Genomic DNA, 17,724 nt, shown 5'->3' with positions numbered 1-17,724 from the left:
AGTGAGAGAGAGAGAGAGAGAGAGAGAGAGAGAGAGAGAGAGAGAGAGTTAGTTCTTTAAAAAACAATGTGTGTGTGTGTGTGTGAGAGAGAGAGAGAGAGAGAGAGAGAGAACCAAAATAGAAGGGGGGCCCTTGGCAACAAAGTGTGTGGGACACTTTTTAACAAAAGTGTAGATAGAACGCTGTCTGGAAGGTAGTGCTAACAAAGATAGACCATCGCACATACCTATAAGAAACAAACGAAACACCAATGCAAGCACAAAGAAACAATTATTATCGTTATTTTTAATTAGATAGATATTTACTTATTTTGAAAGTAAAATAATAAAAATTACCAAATAGTAAAGTGGGGAAAACACCCCCAAAAAAAAACCAAATCCAAAACCAAACTAAACAAAACTATACATGTACCTAGGAGTAGATGACCTCCAAAAATATAACCAACCTAAGAACTATAAAGAAAATGGACTTTGAAGCCCTTTCTACATTCAAAATCCTCTAAGCCAAAATTCCAAAGATATAACTACTACAATGTAGAATTGAGTGGAGTTTTACTTTTCTTGTATTATGGCCCTTTGTGAGACGAAATAGGATAAAATTACTAATTGAGAGATACATGCACTCTAACCTATGCAAAGACAATAGAACCTATAGAATCGATCCACATTTAGCCATGTCAGAGATATTTGAGTCAATGTGAGACATTAATATGATATTCAACACGATACTCAAGTGGTTGTTTACCGTAAATATCATCTAAACTTAGAGAAAGGTTAAGTAATGCTAAGATCCATTCATTGTAATGGCTAAACGTGGTTGAGTTATTGCTTTAAGGCCATAAACTATACATGAACTTTGGAGAAACCTATGTGGAGAGTCTAATGTTGCAGTTGATTTAAGTTGGGTTTTAAATAATTCGATGGAAGTTATACTAGTCATAAAGCTTTAACTCCTCTCAAAGGAGTAGGAGCGTATTCCAAGTTATGATTTGATAGGACTTATACTAGCCATAAAGCTTTTAACTCCTCTCAGAGTGTAGGAGTGTATTCCAAATTTCTTGAAACATTTGAGTTTACTATACTCTACACCAAGATAGATTTGGAAGATTTGAAGTGAAGCATAAGAAAGCTAGTTTGGCATTCTTTTAATTACAAATATGAGAAAGATAGATGCAAAGTTTTAAGAGATCCAAAATCTACCTTGCATTGTAGGATAAAATCCAAGAAGTAAAACCTTGATTTGAAAAAGAAAGGGTGCATAAAAGTTGCAGATGCTTCTAGATAATTTGTTCATAACCTTTTTTATGAAAAGGTTGCTCTGTTGCGAGACTTGTCCCATCGCTCTTTAGAAACTTGGTCAAGTTACATGATTCACAAATGGCTTATTAGTCCAAATATTCCTAAAGATTTTATGTCCATCCAAATTCTTTTGGTGGAGCAATTTATCCTACAGAGTTAATGAGCTTAACTATACAACCAAGTATTCCAACACAAACTCCATGAACGACTAGCTTTCTCTTTCTACATCATTTAAGCCTTTTGTCCTAATATTTTCACGTATTTCCAAGCAATCCCATGATGCTTCCAAACTCCTATGGCTTGATAAGGAAGACACTCATAATTTGAGCAAACTTCAATATAGAACTTTAACCTATTCCATAAGCTCTTTTCTTAAAATCGGAGCGCTTTTAAGACAAAGGGCTTAAGACTTAAGAAACTTCTCTAGATAATAGTTTCAAGTGAAAGTAATGCTCGTTTCCTTATCTTGACGAAAGAAGTTTTCAAATGTATATAGAAGCTTAAAAAGAGCCTTAATAGAAAATGCACCAAAAAAACATAACTTGATGCAATATCTATAACCTTCTCTTATAGCCTCTATGGGTAAAAATTCTCCAATTTGAGTAAGGACTCAAAAAACATGACGCATGAGTCTAGAAGTAGATGCAACCTTATCATCAATTTGGGGAATGGGTAAAAGTAATAGGAATCGCTTCTGCTTCCACACTTAGTTGGATTACGACAAGGAGAAACGTTCTTAGTCTTTGGATTAGTTCTCCAAACCATAGGATTCTTTTTTACTTGCCTAAGGCAAATGCCTAAGCGTTTGTAATGCCTTTCTCTATCTATGGGGATTGTGCAAGGGGCTTAAATGAATGCTATCATGGAAGGATCAAGTGAGGGGATTTAAAGGTTGTCCTGATCTAAAGGTGAGGTTGTCCTTAAATGAATACTATCATGGAAAAATAAGCATACTTCCCTTACAAAAGATTCTCTAAGTTACAGAAAGGCGTAAGACAAGGTCATTCACAAATTCAAGCATGCATCTGGTTGGAGACAAAAGACAACTGCTTGCAAAATCGCATGACAATCTAGCTTAATCAATCAGTAGCTTATCCTCTTAGCTTCTTATATAAGGACAACATGCTTTTGCTTGGAATCACTATATCACCATCATTACAACATAAAGTCACATGCATGACTATAATTGTGGTCATATTCACTTGTGTAGAGAAGAAATACAATTATATACATTTGACTCGGATTTCTTTTTTGTGGGTACTCGAGCTTTGCAGAGTTACAAAGGTGCACAGCTTTGCGAAATCCTGTTTTCAATTTTAAGACTTTGTAAACCAAAAAGACAATCTTATACATATGATTTTGCAATGTAGCCAATGGCATGCTTAGGACTACTACCACCTAACTGCAACAATGTGTCCCAAACGCATGAAAACTATAAGAATGCACTCCAAGGACGCTTCAAGGATCTGGACCCAAAACTTTTTGATGCAATCAAGTCCCCAGAACGGACTTACAAAAGGTTCTTCCAATAAGCAGAAAAATAATACCAGTCACCCTTCAGGAGTAAGTTCTGAATATGCAAGCTTTGGTAGAGGTTATCTGAGTTGATCCTAGAAACTCTTGAACGGGTACTATTAGACTGGATTTCATTACTTTTTAAGAAAGAATCAGAATGATGCCTGCCTGTAATACCTATACACCAAAGGCCATTCGACCAGCCAGCCTGCTTTCCAGTATCCTTTTGTCGATTGCTGCATCAACAGAGTTCATCTGGCAGAACAAATTACCAATAAGACATCCTTAACTAAATCTATACTCCAAATAAAGATGCACCATGTGCAAAAACATGCTAAAGCTAAAGACTAACGACACCAACACAAGCATAAGCCATGAAACAAAGATTATTTTCAGAAACCCAGAAGAATCCTGACCTGTAGCAAGAGTAACTGGAGTGCTATTAGACAAGTAAATTACCACGAACTACTGTAGTATGCAGGCCTGCCAACTAGCTTGACTTTGTGCCCAAGGATGAAGGTAAGTGACCTCCAGTAGCTGGAAGATCCTAGAGAACCCCAACAATATGTGAAGACATGCATACCCCTGCTGTTTGACAACTGTCCCTATACCTTTTTTTAAGCTATTGTCTGCAACTGCAACTCTCTAGCCTCATCATTATACTAACAGAAACAGCATATGGATCAATACTTCCATCATGACGTGTATCAGGCTCTGCTATATTTAGCCCACAGTGGCAGGTAAAATCAGCAATTTTATCACTAAATGAGGCACTTTACAAAACAGGCAGCTGCTGCAGCACTACCCCTCAAAACTTTCACCAGACATTTCAGATGTGATTCCACAGAATAGCAGTTATTGTTTTGTTTTATTTCTATCAAAAAACAAACTAGCAAACTATGCTCTCGGAAATTGTCTGATCCCTTCTTGGACCCATTAGCTGTATTTCATTAAAGAACTGGACCCACTTTAATAATGCAAAAGCTTGAACTAAAGGCCTCGAATTGAGCCCTGGTTCAAACTAATAAATAGGATTCCTACATATAAAATCAAAAATATTAACGAAGTCTCCTTCACAGCAACAAAAGGAAAAGGAATTGAAATTTTCAAAGACAAAGCAATTCATAATTTTGACCAACTTCAAAAGAGATTCAAACACAAGACCATCAGAAGAACAAGTGACAGAGAAAGAAAGGCAAGCAGAATAGCTTATAATTTTCTCCAAACTTTTTCCCTGCAGACACTAGCTTTATTTAAAGAAAGTGAAGCAAGTTAATAGCTGCTAATTTAAACTATCGCTGTGAATTTGAGCTCTACTTCAAAAAAGCAGAGAAAATGCCTACAAGGTAGAAACAAAATATTAATCAAGTGTCCTTTCATTGCTAAAAGAGGATGGAGAAGGAGAGAGAGGGGGGGGGCGGGGGCGGGGGAGAGAGAGAGAGAGAGAGAGAGAGAGAGAGAGAGAGAGAGAGAGAGAGAGGAAGCAATCTAGAATTCAAGATTCTTACATGGCACTCAAGTTCTAAGAAAACCCATCATGAAAACCAGCTGACTAGCATAGAACCATTGACCCTGCAAAACTGGCGTACTAGAGCTTGAAACAAGCTTCATGTGGAACTTGTTTTGCAACTAGCATGTGAACTACTGGACTGAAGGCTTACCTGGAAAGCCTCGTCATGCACCTGATATTTCTGAAGAGAGAGCCTGCGTTCCTCCTACAAGACTCAAAAAAGTGAGGGATGTGTAAGGGTAGACATTAGATGTAGACAGTCTGTAAACAATAAGTACTCCAAAACAACACAAAATTGTTTGCCAAAAAAACCTGGGACATAAGACTCACCATTGACATAGCTTCATCATCCCAAATAAGGTACACCTCATTAGCCATTCCCTGTCCAGGTGCCTTGTTCGAGATTACAGGAGGTGGCCCTATACAGGGTCCTTCAGTGCTTGGTCCTGATGCATACATATGGCTAGATGCTCCCGGAACAGCAGAAACACCTGATACATACTAAATATCAACAGATGAAGAGCAAACATCTACTGACGCGAAACAATGACCTGTATTCTAATGGAAAGACACACCATAAGTTACCAAGCAGCACCCAATTTGTTGGAAATAAAGGAAAGAATCTCTCTATCCTCACAACCTATGCCCAATCGGAACAGCTCTGTCCCACACTCAATGATGCAGACCACACATGAATACCTCACTCAAAAGATAGAGCATAAACAGCATACACGAGAGAGAGAGAGAGAGAGAGGAAGGGGGAAGGGCGGGACTCAGATCTTATTCTTCCACCAAGTGGTGGGCAAAACATAGCTCAAGATGAGCACAAGAGGACCAGCAAGGGCTGGACTACAACACTGAGAACTCTCTGGAAGTCTTCTCCTGCTTCTTGTTGGCTTCTGGAGAATGTGAAGAGGAAGAGGGATTTTTGTAGGGGGGTGCCCCTGCAAATGGCAGACCCCCTGGTCGGTTTCTAGGGAAGGGGGTATAAGGGGCTGCATGGGGGTTCGGTACCCTTGCTGCTGCTGTGCCTTTTGGCCTGCCATGCAGCCCTCTATGCTGCTGTACTGCTGCACATCCTGCAGCCCAAAACAGTCCCTCATGATCCCTCCCCCTCACAGTCATATGCCCCCCCATGTTCTCCTCATATGGGGGCTCCCAGGTGGAGGACATTGACTTCCAACACAATTTGCCAGCCTGTCGTCACATAGGTCATGTGTGAGTAAAACAAAAACTGCAGTTTGACCTTCTGACAGTTACGCAGAAGGCTAAAAACCATCAAGTCAACGACTCCTAGCAGGAACCAGCAATGACCTCAACCAGCTTGAATAATGGGTGTAGATGGCCCTATGCTCTATCATATGCACAATTAACCACCCACAGACCCATAGCTCTACACCATTACAAACACATTCACAATCATTCTCCCACCTTTCTTGTGCCATTCGCCTTAGTTGAAGCCCGTCCTGAAAGTTCAGGAGCAAATATTTACAGCTTCTGCTCAAGAGGACAGTCCATCTGTATTGCTGATTTCTATGGTTACGACCTTATTACTTCAGTTCCATATCAAAGAACACTATAGCTATGGCAAATCATGCTGCAGTTTATATCCAAAGATTTAGCTTTCATTTCCTTCAGCGTTCTTTCGTAGTCAAATGCATGCTCCTCCCCCAAGTATACCCTTCACAACGATTACATCTTGTACTTTGGTTCCTTTGAAGCCTAGCCTCTAGGCTGCATGAAGTCTAAGCTTCTATCCAAAAACATGACAAAGGCAAACAAAAACATTTAGGCGCCGACAGATATCCAGGACTTAGAATAGCATGTGTGATAAGAAAGTTTTGTTAAAAAGCAAACCTGGTAATGCTGGAGGATTCAAAGGCTTCCCTGTTATGGCTGATGGAGATGGAGCAAGACCCTGTGCTGAACCAGAACCCAACGCTGCACCAGCATCGCTTGAAGTTCTTGTAACATTTAACAAGGGCCTCAAGGCATTTGAAGCAGGCGGCACAGAAACAACGGAAGGGTCAACTGAATGTTCCTTTAAAGGGAAAAAAGGTTGCGGAGGAAGGGCTTGAGTAGAAACTGGAGGCATAAGAGGACGTATAGGAAAAAGTGGCTGTGATGAAGGTTGAGGAGGAGGAGCAGGCATGGCTGGAGGAGTGCTGGGATTATGAATAGGAAAGAGAGGCTGTGATGGTACCAATGGTGGCCTTGAGGGAGTGACAGGAGATGGTCTTAGAGGAGCAGACCCTGGAGGCCATGGTTGAGATGAAGGTGGCAAGGTGGCCCATGGTTGTAATGGAGGTGGCTGCATTGGCCATGATGGAGGGCGAGGTGCACCTGGCATGGGGGGTACATATCTGCATTTAAAGAACGGAAAACAAAGAAACTGCTCATCGAGAGTGAAAAACGTAAATTCCGACATAAAACTGGCTATAAAGGATAAGGACACTTACGGAGGTCTCATTGATGAATGCAGCGGCTGGGAAGGCATGCCAAGCGTAGCAGGACCTAACATCATTGCCCCAACACTTGAAGGGACTTCCACCTTTGCTATCTTCCCAGGCTTCTCATCCTCTGCAGAAATTCTCCATGCCCATGTTAATGCACCAATTTTAAGGCAAAAGCTAAGCTTTTAAAATTCTCATCAACGATATCTGAATGTGGGCGTCCGGAAAAGACATACGGATCAATGTTTTGCATGCATTATCCTTCATCTACATTGAGTTAATCAGCATGCGTGCCTGTATGCTGCTGACAAGTATATATTCCCATCCCTGAAATAAGCTTAGCTTTATTACAACGGCCACCCAATTTTCTAAATATTGTACAGTTCCAATAAGCATCACAGTTCAAACAGTCCAATGACTCACCAGGTCAAGTTGGCAGGTCTATTCATGATATTTTTCATATGAAATTGCATGCTGATATTAAAACTTGAATATGTTGTAGAACACACTTTCTGCAGCGTGCAGTCAAAAAACAAAAAAAAGCCCCCAAGTGGCCCTGGTGCACGCAGGCGCGACTTTGGGCCAGACGGGGTCTGGGTGTGTGTGTGTGTGATGGGGGTAAGATATGCCCCAAAAGAAAGACATACCCAAAAAAAAAAAACCAAAAAAAGGCCCTGAGAGACCCTGGTGCATGCAGGCGCGACTTTGGGCCAGACATGGACCGGGCCTTTTTTTGGGCCAGGCGGGGTGTGTGTGTGTGATGGGGGTAAGATATGCCCCAAAAGAAAGACATACCCAAAAAAAAACAAAAACAAAAAAAGGCCTCAGGGACATACCCAAAAAAAAAAAAAAACCAAAAAAAGGCCTCAGGAGGCCTTTTTTTGGTTTTTTGTCTTTCTTTTGGGGCATATCTTACCCCCATCACACACACACACCCCCATCACACACACAAATAAACAAATACAGAAAAACAAAAACAAAAAAAGCCCCCCGAGAGGCCCTGGTGCGCGCAGGCGTGACTTTGGGCCAGACAGGGACAAGCGCGGCGCGACTTTGGGCCAGACGGCGTCCCCGTCTGGACCAAAGTCAAGCCTGCACGCACCAGGGCCTCTCGGGGGCTTTTTTTGTTTTTTTATTCAGTCGCGGACACAGCTAGAGGGAAGTTGGAAGGAGAACCAGTAAAACAGGTTACAAAAGCAATGTGACAGACAGATTATGCACGGAAGATAATCAAGGAAGTGGCAAATGTAAACATAGAAATTGTCAGAATTAGTTGATCCGTACAGACAGTGTGTACCTCAGCACGCACTAAATTAGCAACTAGAGAAACAGCAAAAAGTCACCGAAGCCTAGTACCATGTAGAAGAGTAGTACCATATATAGCATCGTCTTTGCAATAGTGAGATGACTGAAAAAGAAAACAAGACCCAAGATGTCACATATTTTCTACCTTGATCTCCTTCGTGTGCTGCAAGGATTTCTGGAGGAATGCCTTCCATACCAAAAATTTCCAATTCAGTGGACTCTCTCTCAGGTTTGGCATTTGGCACCCTGGAAAATTTACAAGAAATATTAGTCCAGCCATTCTCTGACTCCTATTGAAGTAAAGAGAACCTGAAAATTCAATTTCACTAAGATATGCACCTTATTTTGCATAGTGAATTTAAAATCCATGCCAACAAAATGGCGAACTCTAGCCTTGAACCAATTGCATATGCACTAAGTCTGTCTACTAACACACAAGTGCAGCTAACCATAGCAAGAACGCTTACCACGAAAGGCAAAAAAGAGATGCTTATAGTGTAGTTATCGACATGTTGGTATTGGGCCGAAATGTGTCGGTGAGAGGGGGTGTTGGAAAGGTCACCTCCCCATCTGTAAGCCCCCCATATGAGGAAAGCATGGGGGAGGGAGACCTAGGGCATGTGCCCGAAAGACTCATGGTCGAGAGGGGGCTGCCACATGGGCAGCACCTCACCGGGAAAGGGCTAAAGGGGCTGTCACATGGGCTGCCATGTGGGCTGCACAGCAGCCTGGCAGAGACGCCTCAAGGACTGTGCATACGGGCTGGAACAGGCCCCTTACAGAGGCGCACAAGAGGGCGGACTGAGGTGACATGTGGCACAGCCAAGGCACACGTGTGGGCATTCAGGGTGCCAGAAAGGGGCGCAGCATAGGCAGGTGTACCAGCAGCAGGGTCGGCCATCATGGTTGAGCTGGTTGGGCTGGTTGGAGCCAGCCAACCAAGCCTTATATAGGCAGACAGAAGGGGCTGGGACCCTGCTTTGGAAGGAGCCCTTGGAGTGTGGGCCAAAGGCCCTGGAAAAGAGGGCCCTAAAAGGGGCTGCCTACAGCAAGTATTCCCACAGACCAGGGTCAGCCCAAACAGACCCTGAAGTCGGCCAGTTTGGGTCGGCTATTTTGATTAGGGCTTTGCCCTATAAAAGAGGCCCCTAGGGGACTCCATAATCATCACTTGGGAGCAGCCCTCAGGAGCAGCAAAGGGGAGCCTTAGGCCTACATTCAGGAGGACAAGGTGACCTAGGAGAAGCTGGCACCCTGTGTGGAACAATGCACCAGCACCACAGACCCATGTGGGGGCATTTGCAACACATGTACCAGCCAACAGCAGCCAAAAAGGCCCAACATATGGGGCCTTATATAGGCCAAAGGGCTGGCCTAAAAACCGACCAGAAGTCGGCCGTTTTGTCCCTTCTTTCAGTAGACTAAAACCAACTGGAAAGTCGGTGGGGTTTGCTGCCCACCTATATAAACCCACCCCCCCCCCCCCACACTTCTCCTCATCACCAGCACTAACAGCCAGCACCTGGGCAAGCATGCAGGGAGAGGAGTAGACTCAGCTTTTGTATCAGCATCTCTTTGCTGGTTGTTGCTCACCTCTTGAGCTTTTGTCAGCCCACTATTGTGGAAGAATATACTGAGCTGGAGTAGCTGCCCACCTAGGCTGGCTTCCGGACAGCAAGGTGGAAGGGATCTAGACAGAGAGTCTACATATGCTCGAGGTGAAGCACACGGGCTCAGAGATCTAGAAGTGTCAGGCTTGTAGTAGAAGGACCTTTTGGTATTGTATCCAGTCCTAGTTTCTGGACAGACGGAAATATAAAGTGTTGCTTCTACATTTGTCTCTCAGCATTGTCTATTTACTGGCTTGCACATCTATGCACATAAGTTAAGAAGTTTGTGATTCCACACCCCACATCACACGGTGTGAGCTCCTGGGCATTACTATCAGTCTTCCGCTGTGCGTACCCTCTGTTGGGTCATTTCTAACAGTATAAACATACGCTCTCACACATACAAATACACAAACCCACACATACTTGAGCATCCATTTACACAAAGGTCTTCATACTGAGTTTTTGTCGGCACTCCGAAGGTGAGGGTCAGACTCAGCCGTGACAAAAGCTAGCACGAAAGGAGAAGGCCAATAAAAAATTAGTCCACATTCTCTCTTTCATCCAAGCTACAACTGCTTGTGAAAACTATACGATTTCATTTTAGTCTCTCTAAACGAGCATCCAAGCGAAAAAATGCTTAGACCATCTATAGCAGACTTAGAAACAGTCAGTGACCTTAAATCCAGGTACATGCCCAGACTCATCCTCTAAAAACACACCGCAGTGCAGTTTCAATCTCATGATAGTCACGCATAAATTTGAAACCATAAACTCCAAACACATAGCAGGGACTAGCTAGTATGGCGTCCCCACTGACATCATCAGCACCCCACGGTGGGTGTAGACCATAGTGTAAATAAATGCTCTCACATACAAACCCACACACCCACACATACTTGAGCACCCATTTATACAAAGGTCTTCGTACTGAGATTCTGTCAGTCGGTACTCCAAAGGTGAAGGGCAGACTCAACCATGACAAAGGCTGGGCACTGAAGAATATACCTAGCTGAATCCAAGAACATTCCCAAACTCATCCTCTAAAAACACAACATAGTGTAGTTTCAATCTCACGATAGTCACTCATAAGATTGAAAACCATAAACTCCATCATGCATAGCAAGGACTAGCTACTAAGACATCCCCACTGACGTCAGCGCCCAACAGTGGGTGTAGACCATCATATAAAAATATGCTCTCACACATACAAATCCACACACCCACACATACTTGAGCATCCTTTTATACAAAGTCTTCGTACTGAGTTTCTGTCGGCACTCCGGAGGTGAAGGCTGGGCACTGAAGGAGAAGGCTAATCAAAAACAATGTTCCACATATTCAAGCTATGACTGCTTGTGAAGACCATACGATTTCATTTTAGTTTCTCCCAAACGAGCATCTAAGAAAAAAACGCTTCGACAATCTAGCTGATAGGGCAGCGCACCACTTAGGATAGAAAGAATTTATCACAATATCAGCAAGCTGCAACATGGACAAAAACTTCAGAAGGTGAAATTTGCATGTCCACTAATAGTGAAATACATGTACACCGAAGCTACTGCGCCTGGAAACACGGGTGTGTAACTGTCATTCACAGACTACCAGTTTACAGACCAGATCCAGGCCAGATATGAACCTATAAAAGGCACCTTCCCTGCTCTCAACACTGTTGAGAGCAGCAAGCCCTTGGGGCTGTTCTAGCACCACTGCTGTATGCATCTGCTGCTGTTCCACCCACACATGCTCATGTGTCTGCTGCTGGTCTTCCTCCTACTGCTGTGCTGCCTATGCACGGCTGCCACATGGGCTGTTGGACCCCTAGCTCAGCCTTGTGCACTGTCCAAAGCTCCTACTACCACATAGGCAGCATGCCATGGACTGAGGATGCCCACGGCATCCCCTTTTGCTGAGGATGAAACTAGGGAAAACTGAAGGCATCCTTATATGCTGCAACAACCTGAGGATAATCTGCAAAGAACAACCATGGGAACCCCTATGCTTGAACTTCATGAAAGAAAACAGAGGAGGCCTGCTAGACTGCCGTGCCCTCCATAATTGCACAGGTAGGAATAGGTGCACACACAATGGAATCACTGCAAGCTGAAAATGCCAACATTGGCTGCAATGCTCTCGTGCTGTAGAGAGATGCTCTGCAAACACACAATGAACCTCATACATGTAGCATCCTCCATTGCTCACGAAGCTCCTTTCAAGCTCCTTGCTATCCAATCAGCTTTCAGAACATTCTCAAGCTTGAATTTCCGAATGCCATAGTTGGTCCATTGAACTTGGCACCACTAGTCTAGCTCATCATGTATTAACTGAACATATCACACAAATTATGTGAGTGCAATATATGCTTTAATAGTTCAATAAATCACGTAAAAGTAAAGACACCTAAGCATGTGATTGAAAACTTTTGATTAAAGGCTAAAGCACAACTGAACCCTAAACCAAATAGAAATAAGGCCTAAGCACTTACCTCTATTCGAAGTCATCCCACAATGAAAATGATGCTTCCCGTCAAACCCAAAACCACCTCCAAGCAGCTGGTACTCCTCTCTCAATGTGCGAAGATCTCATGGCTCCTTCTCTCAGTGTGAGACCAAACAAGGTATGAAATGATTACATGAGGGTAGCTCTTGATTATGAGGATCAAGTGGGCAAAGTAGGACCCATGTAATAATTGGCAATGTGTATTGCACCTCTTTGTGAAGAGAGAGGATCGACCAAGACTGGTGTGAAAACACTCAAAGCGAGCTCTCGAAGATGAGGCAAATACACACATTAAAAGTGTACTTTGATGGAAAGGCTTATGAAACACATCATATGACAGGCATTATAATAATTTTGCAAAACATGCCCACATTCATCCTCTGAAAACATAATAAGTAGTCGTCCTTAATGGCTTTCACGCCCAAAGGCTGGTGTAGATCATAGTATAAACATATGCTCTCACACATACATATACACATCCACACACTTGAGCATCCATTCATATAAAAGTCCTACTATGTTTTCTATCAACACTTTGGGTGGTAAGGGTGTATTTACCCATGACAAAGGCTAGCACTAACGGAGAAGCCTAATCAAAAAGTAGTCCACATTCGCTCTATTCAAGCTAAAGATTACAATGTCATTTTAGTATGTCTCAACCAAGCATTTCAAGTCCATGCACTTCACACAAGGTTGGCATAGCACAAAGCAAACCCCTAATCATTGTCCCTATCTAAGAGAACCTCTTGAGAATATCCAGCTAGGATGGAGCCTGTCGAGGCCTGTGATTCCCTACCGGCATCTGTGCACTTACCTAGGAGATCTGACGCGGGTGATCCATGCAAGGATCAACAATTGGGTGGTGACGTGCTAGCTTACACCATGTTTGTCCCTATGTCTATGTTCTAACCTCTAATGGTGTTTGCTGTAGGTAGCTCATGGATAAAGGATTGTGTTGGTCCCTTGAGGTTAGGGGTGGCTAACCTATAAGGGTTATCTCATTTGGCATCTTCCAAAGTCCCATTTCCAATTGATGGACCTTGACCCCTGAGACAAATTAGCCTTTTGTCATTCTGAGGAAAACTCAGCGATTCTCTGTCAGAGCCAGGTCTCAGGGATGGCTGTTTCAGCATATCTCGTGGGTTACTCCAATAGATGGGCACCAGGGCAGAGCGTACACTGCTTCTGCCAGAGCAATAAGCTCCAGGAAGCCTGCTACCAACGATCCAGATAGGCAGACTAGAGTTACCCTTCTCATCTACAGCAAGCAAAGCAGCGTCCAAAGATCCCCAATGTCCCAATGACTCGAAAGAAGTAAATCCAGGCACGTCAATGGCCCGAAAGGATCAAATCCGTCGATGCTTCATGACAGTTACAACCATACCGCTTGATAGCACGCACACTGAGAAACGCGTTGATTCAGGAACCCTTTAAGAACAAGAATGTGGGCGCTTACTTTGTGATGGATTCTTTGTGCACTTGCAAGACATGGATCACCATTCCTCCGGCAGTCGACAGCTTCTTATGGCAGACATGACATTTGAAGTGCTTTGCCTTCTGGTGCTGAACGAGGATCTTCTCATCCTCGAACTCTCGCTCGCAATAGAAACACCAGACCTTGGGGGCCTTTTTCTTCTTCTTGCCCATCTCAAAAAAGTTGCCCTCCTTCTCTCTTCTCGCCCTCCGGGATCTGTCTCTCCCTTTCTCGGCTCAGATTATCAAAGCATCTCTCTCTCTCTCTCTCTCTCTCTCTCTGTCTGTCTCGCTCTCGCACAGATTGATCAAATTGCTCTTCCCAGCCCCTCTCGCTACCGTCCCGAATTAGGGTTGCTTCATGAAGGCCTATTCATAATATCGTTCACACAGATTTTCATCAAGCATTAAAGGATGGGAAAAGGGTAAAACTAATTCCCCAAAATGGAGAAAATTTGCAAGGTTTTAGTGTGCCTCAAAGGATGCTCATTATAACTTTGGTAATGGGTTGGGAAACTTAGGCCGGGTTCACACTAGGCCGGCGGCCATGTTTCAAAATGCAATGTGCAGGGGCGTGGACCAATCGCATACGCGGGCTTGGACATGGCAACTAAAAAGAGTTGTCTGTAGGATGAAGGCCGCCCATCTTATGGGCAGCGGAAGAAAAAGGGCGCGAGAGGGAATGAGTGGGGGTTGAACCCATGCCGAGGGACCCAAACCATGTATGCCTTTCCATCAAGCCAATCAACATTGCATGTTGTCCATCGAGTGGTGTGAACTACCACACTAGCGGACATGGCGTCCATTCTCTTCACAACACCTGTCCGTCGGCCTCCGCCCTTATAAGGTTGGGAAGCAGGCATTAATTGCTAACTAATGTTCGTTGGATGTCTGGTTTAGTTGATTGGTTGCATTTGGTGGTTGTTCCTTTGGCTTTCTTCTTGGTGTTGGCCATGTAGGTTGCATGCTCTCTCCTCTTCCTCAAGCTTATTGGTGCTACTCATGTATGCTGGCTCATTTATGTTGTTGCTCAGGCTCATGCTAAGACAAAGCTTTGCAAGTGTAAATGGGTATGCTATTTCGATTTGAGTTGCGTAGCTATCATCTAAAGGAGGTATCTTTGGAGAGTTCATTCATAGTCTATAGCTCTCTGTGATTGGCTGAGGGAATAAGGAGTTGATTCGTAGGCTCCATCTCTATGTGTTCGATTAAGGGGATGCTCTCTTCTTCATTAAGTCAGACAGAGGGTCTATTCTTCGATTGAGGGGATGCTCTCTTCTTCGTTAAGTCTGATAGAGGGTCTATTTCTGAGAAGTTGATGTGAATGGGTGTCACTAGTCTATTCGATGAGTCCAACAAGGGATTTGTTTCTCAAAACTAGATTTGTAACAGTATTGAGCTACACATGACCTGCATGCTACACCCCCTCCCTCCCTCCTTGACCCTACAACGATGACCTCAATGCTCTAACAACCGCAAAGTCCCAGCCCACCATACAAGCAGGGTGTCTTTTTGCTCCAACATTGTGTGGAGGCTGACAAAATATGAAGAGGGGAGAGGAGAAGAGTGGAGATGAGGAGAGAGGGCACAGCTAGAGAGCACACCACAAATGACTAACTGTACACTAGATTTAGTTGAAAAAATAGAATATATACAAACCCATTTAGGGTTAGGGTTAGGGGATCTAACCCTTTCCTTTATAGCACTCTATAAGGTTAGTGCTATGCACATATGATCATGTGATGGTGCTATGCACACATGATCACATGATGTTGAGCGTGAACTCTCAACACCTTCCCTCAAGATCAACATCATGAAGTAGGCCTTCCCTCAAGATGATGATTATGAGGAATCGAAGAAGGACTGAGCATTACATTCCATCACACCCCTGTAATGGGAATGTCCTTCCTTTGCGTCAAACCAAGAGCTAGTCGGTGTTTCTCGAATAGCTCTTTACCGAGTGGTTTGGTAAAGATGTCTGCAACATTTTCTTTGCTATCACAATGCTGCAGTGTGATGTCACCAAGTAACACTCTTTCTCTGATGAAGTGCTCTCTGACATCAATGTGCTTTGTCCTGGAGTGATATACTGGATTCTTGGCCAATGCTTGAGCCGATTGATTATCACAGTATATTGTTGTTGGCTTTGACTCATCAAAGTAATATGTTTCTGACAATAGTCTTCTGATCCATATAGCCTCACATGCACTTGTAGTGAGTGCCCTATATTCTGCTTCAGTCGAAGACAATGAAACAGTTGGCTGTTTGTTTGACAACCATGATATAGCACCTTGACCAAGGAAAAATGCATATCCCTGTGTCGATCTCCTGGTCTCATGATCTCCAGCATAGTCACTGTCACAGTATCCATGCAACCGTGGATGACTTTCTCTGTATTCTATCCCAAACTATCTTGTACCTCTGATGTATCTCAAGACTCTTGTGATGAAGTGCTCTCTGACATCAATGTGCTTTGTCCTGGAGTGATATACTGGATTCTTGGCCAATGCTTGAGCCGATTGATTATCACAGTATATTGTTGTTGGCTTTGACTCATCAAAGTAATCTGTTCTGACAATAGTCTTCTGAGCCATATAGCCTCACATGCACCTGTAGTGAGTGCCCTATATTCTGCTTCAGTCGAAGACAATGAAACAGTTGGCTATTTGTTTGACAACCATGATATAGCACCTTGACCAAGGAAAAATGCATATCCCTATGTCGATCTCCTGGTCTCATGATCTCCGGCATAGTCACAGTCACAGTATCCATGCAACCGTGGATGACTTTCTCTGTATTCTATCCCAAACTATCTTGTACCTCTGATGTATCTCAAGACTCTTTTGGCTGCATTCCAGCGAGACTATTTTGGATTTGCCATAAACTATGCTAGTGAGCTTACTACATAACAAATATTTGGCCGTGTGATTGTCAGATATATAAGAGATCCGATGAGTTGCCTGTAGTATCTGTCATTGACTGTAGGCTTTTCTGAATCTTTAGTAAGTTTCAAACTCTGTTCCATGGGAGTGGCTGCAATCTTGCAATCTGCCATATGAAACTTCTTCAGGAGACTGTCAACATACTTGAGCTGACTCATGAATGTGCTATTTGAATCTCTCCAGAACTCAATTCCAAGACAATAGTGCATAAGTCCAAGATCTTTCATGTCGAACTCTGCAGATAAGTCTTGTTTCAATTTTCTAATGAAGCTATCCTTGCTTCCTGTCACAATCAGATCATCTACATACAAAAGTGCAATAGTAATGTCTTCCCCTTGAACTTTGTAGTAGAGAGTATGATCTGCATTGGACTTCATGTATCCCAAATCAGCAAAATACTTGTCAATTCTACTGTACCAACTTCTGGGTGCTTGCTTTAAGCTGTAGAGACTTTTCTTGAGATGGCAAACCTTATTCTCCTTTCCTGATTCAACATAACCTGCTGGTTGTTGCATGTAGACTTCCTCGTCTAGATAACCATTGAGAAATGCATTCTTGACATCGAGCTGATACACATTCCATTTGTTGAGTGTTGCTAGTGATATCAAGAACCGTATGGAATCCATCTTTGCTACTGGAGCATAAGTCTCATCATAGTCTTGACCATATTGTTGTGCAAATCCTTTTGCAACTAGTCTGGCTTTGTATCTCTGAATACTTCCATCTGGATTGTACTTCACTTTGTATACCCATTTGTTTGCTATGGCCTTCTTTCCTGGTGGAAGGTCGCATAATTCCCAAGTATTATTCTTATACAAAGCATCCATTTCTTCATTCATAGCATTTTGCCATTCTGGCTTGTATACTGCGTCTTCAAAGTACACTGGCTCTTCTGTAGCCAGGATGGTAGTCATAAGAGCATAGTTGGTGGTTTCCACCTGAATTGCTTTTCCTTTCGGAGCATATGTCAATCTGGCTAGTGGTCTGCTTTCCCTAGTAGACTGTATGAGCTGTTGTGGCTCTGCTCGGGGTGTTGTTGGCAATTCTTGCTCTTCTTCATCAACATGTTCTGTAGATGACTATGAAGTCGATGCCTCTATCTCCTGTGTAGGTGAGGT

At 43.3% G+C, this 17,724-nt stretch overlaps 1 protein-coding gene across 2 annotated transcripts; it reads right to left on the bottom strand.

Annotated features, from left to right (window-relative positions):
- Window positions 1-2,561: 2,561 nt before the first annotated feature.
- LOC147887296 (protein SUPPRESSOR OF FRI 4-like) lies at window positions 2,562-14,073 on the bottom strand. 2 transcript variants are annotated; one of them, XM_087394148.1, is made up of 8 exons: window positions 13,648-14,073; window positions 8,228-8,328; window positions 6,784-6,904; window positions 6,182-6,687; window positions 4,655-4,815; window positions 4,476-4,529; window positions 4,323-4,394; window positions 2,562-3,069 (listed from the first exon to the last, which is right to left on the bottom strand). In XM_087394148.1, exons 1-7 carry the CDS (start codon window positions 13,836-13,838, stop codon window positions 4,350-4,352), a joined length of 1,179 nt encoding a protein of 392 aa, XP_087250274.1. In that variant the 5' UTR covers window positions 13,839-14,073; the 3' UTR covers window positions 2,562-3,069; window positions 4,323-4,349. The 2 variants fall into 2 exon arrangements, with proteins under 2 accessions (XP_087250274.1, XP_087250273.1); XM_087394147.1 differs by lacking the exon at window positions 4,323-4,394 and having other exon boundaries at window positions 2,566-3,069.
- Between the last annotated feature and the right edge of the window lie 3,651 nt (window positions 14,074-17,724).

The sequence above is a fragment of the Dipteris shenzhenensis genome, chromosome 23 (assembly GCF_047967505.1).
Source record: "Dipteris shenzhenensis isolate YYH24624 ecotype China chromosome 23, Dip_SZ_1.0, whole genome shotgun sequence".
Lineage (NCBI taxonomy): Eukaryota > Viridiplantae > Streptophyta > Polypodiopsida > Gleicheniales > Dipteridaceae > Dipteris > Dipteris shenzhenensis.
The sequence above is the reverse complement of the archived record's forward strand: the minus strand, read 5'-3'. Positions and strand labels throughout refer to the sequence as shown.

What these genes read in the sequence shown, in the direction of transcription:
- LOC147887296 (XM_087394147.1), bottom strand. Translation starts at nt 13,838, where the DNA reads ATGGGCAAGAAGAAGAAAAAGGCCCCCAAGGTCTGGTGTTTCTATTGC. An exon ending in AGCACACGAAGGAGATCAAG is followed by an intron (nt 6,905 to 8,227) that starts GTAGAAAATATG and finishes GAATTTCTGCAG; the next exon opens with AGGATGAGAAGCCTGGGAAG. An exon ending in TGCATGACGAGGCTTTCCAG is followed by an intron (nt 3,070 to 4,475) that starts GTAAGCCTTCAG and finishes TTGTTCTGCCAG; the next exon opens with ATGAACTCTGTTGATGCAGC.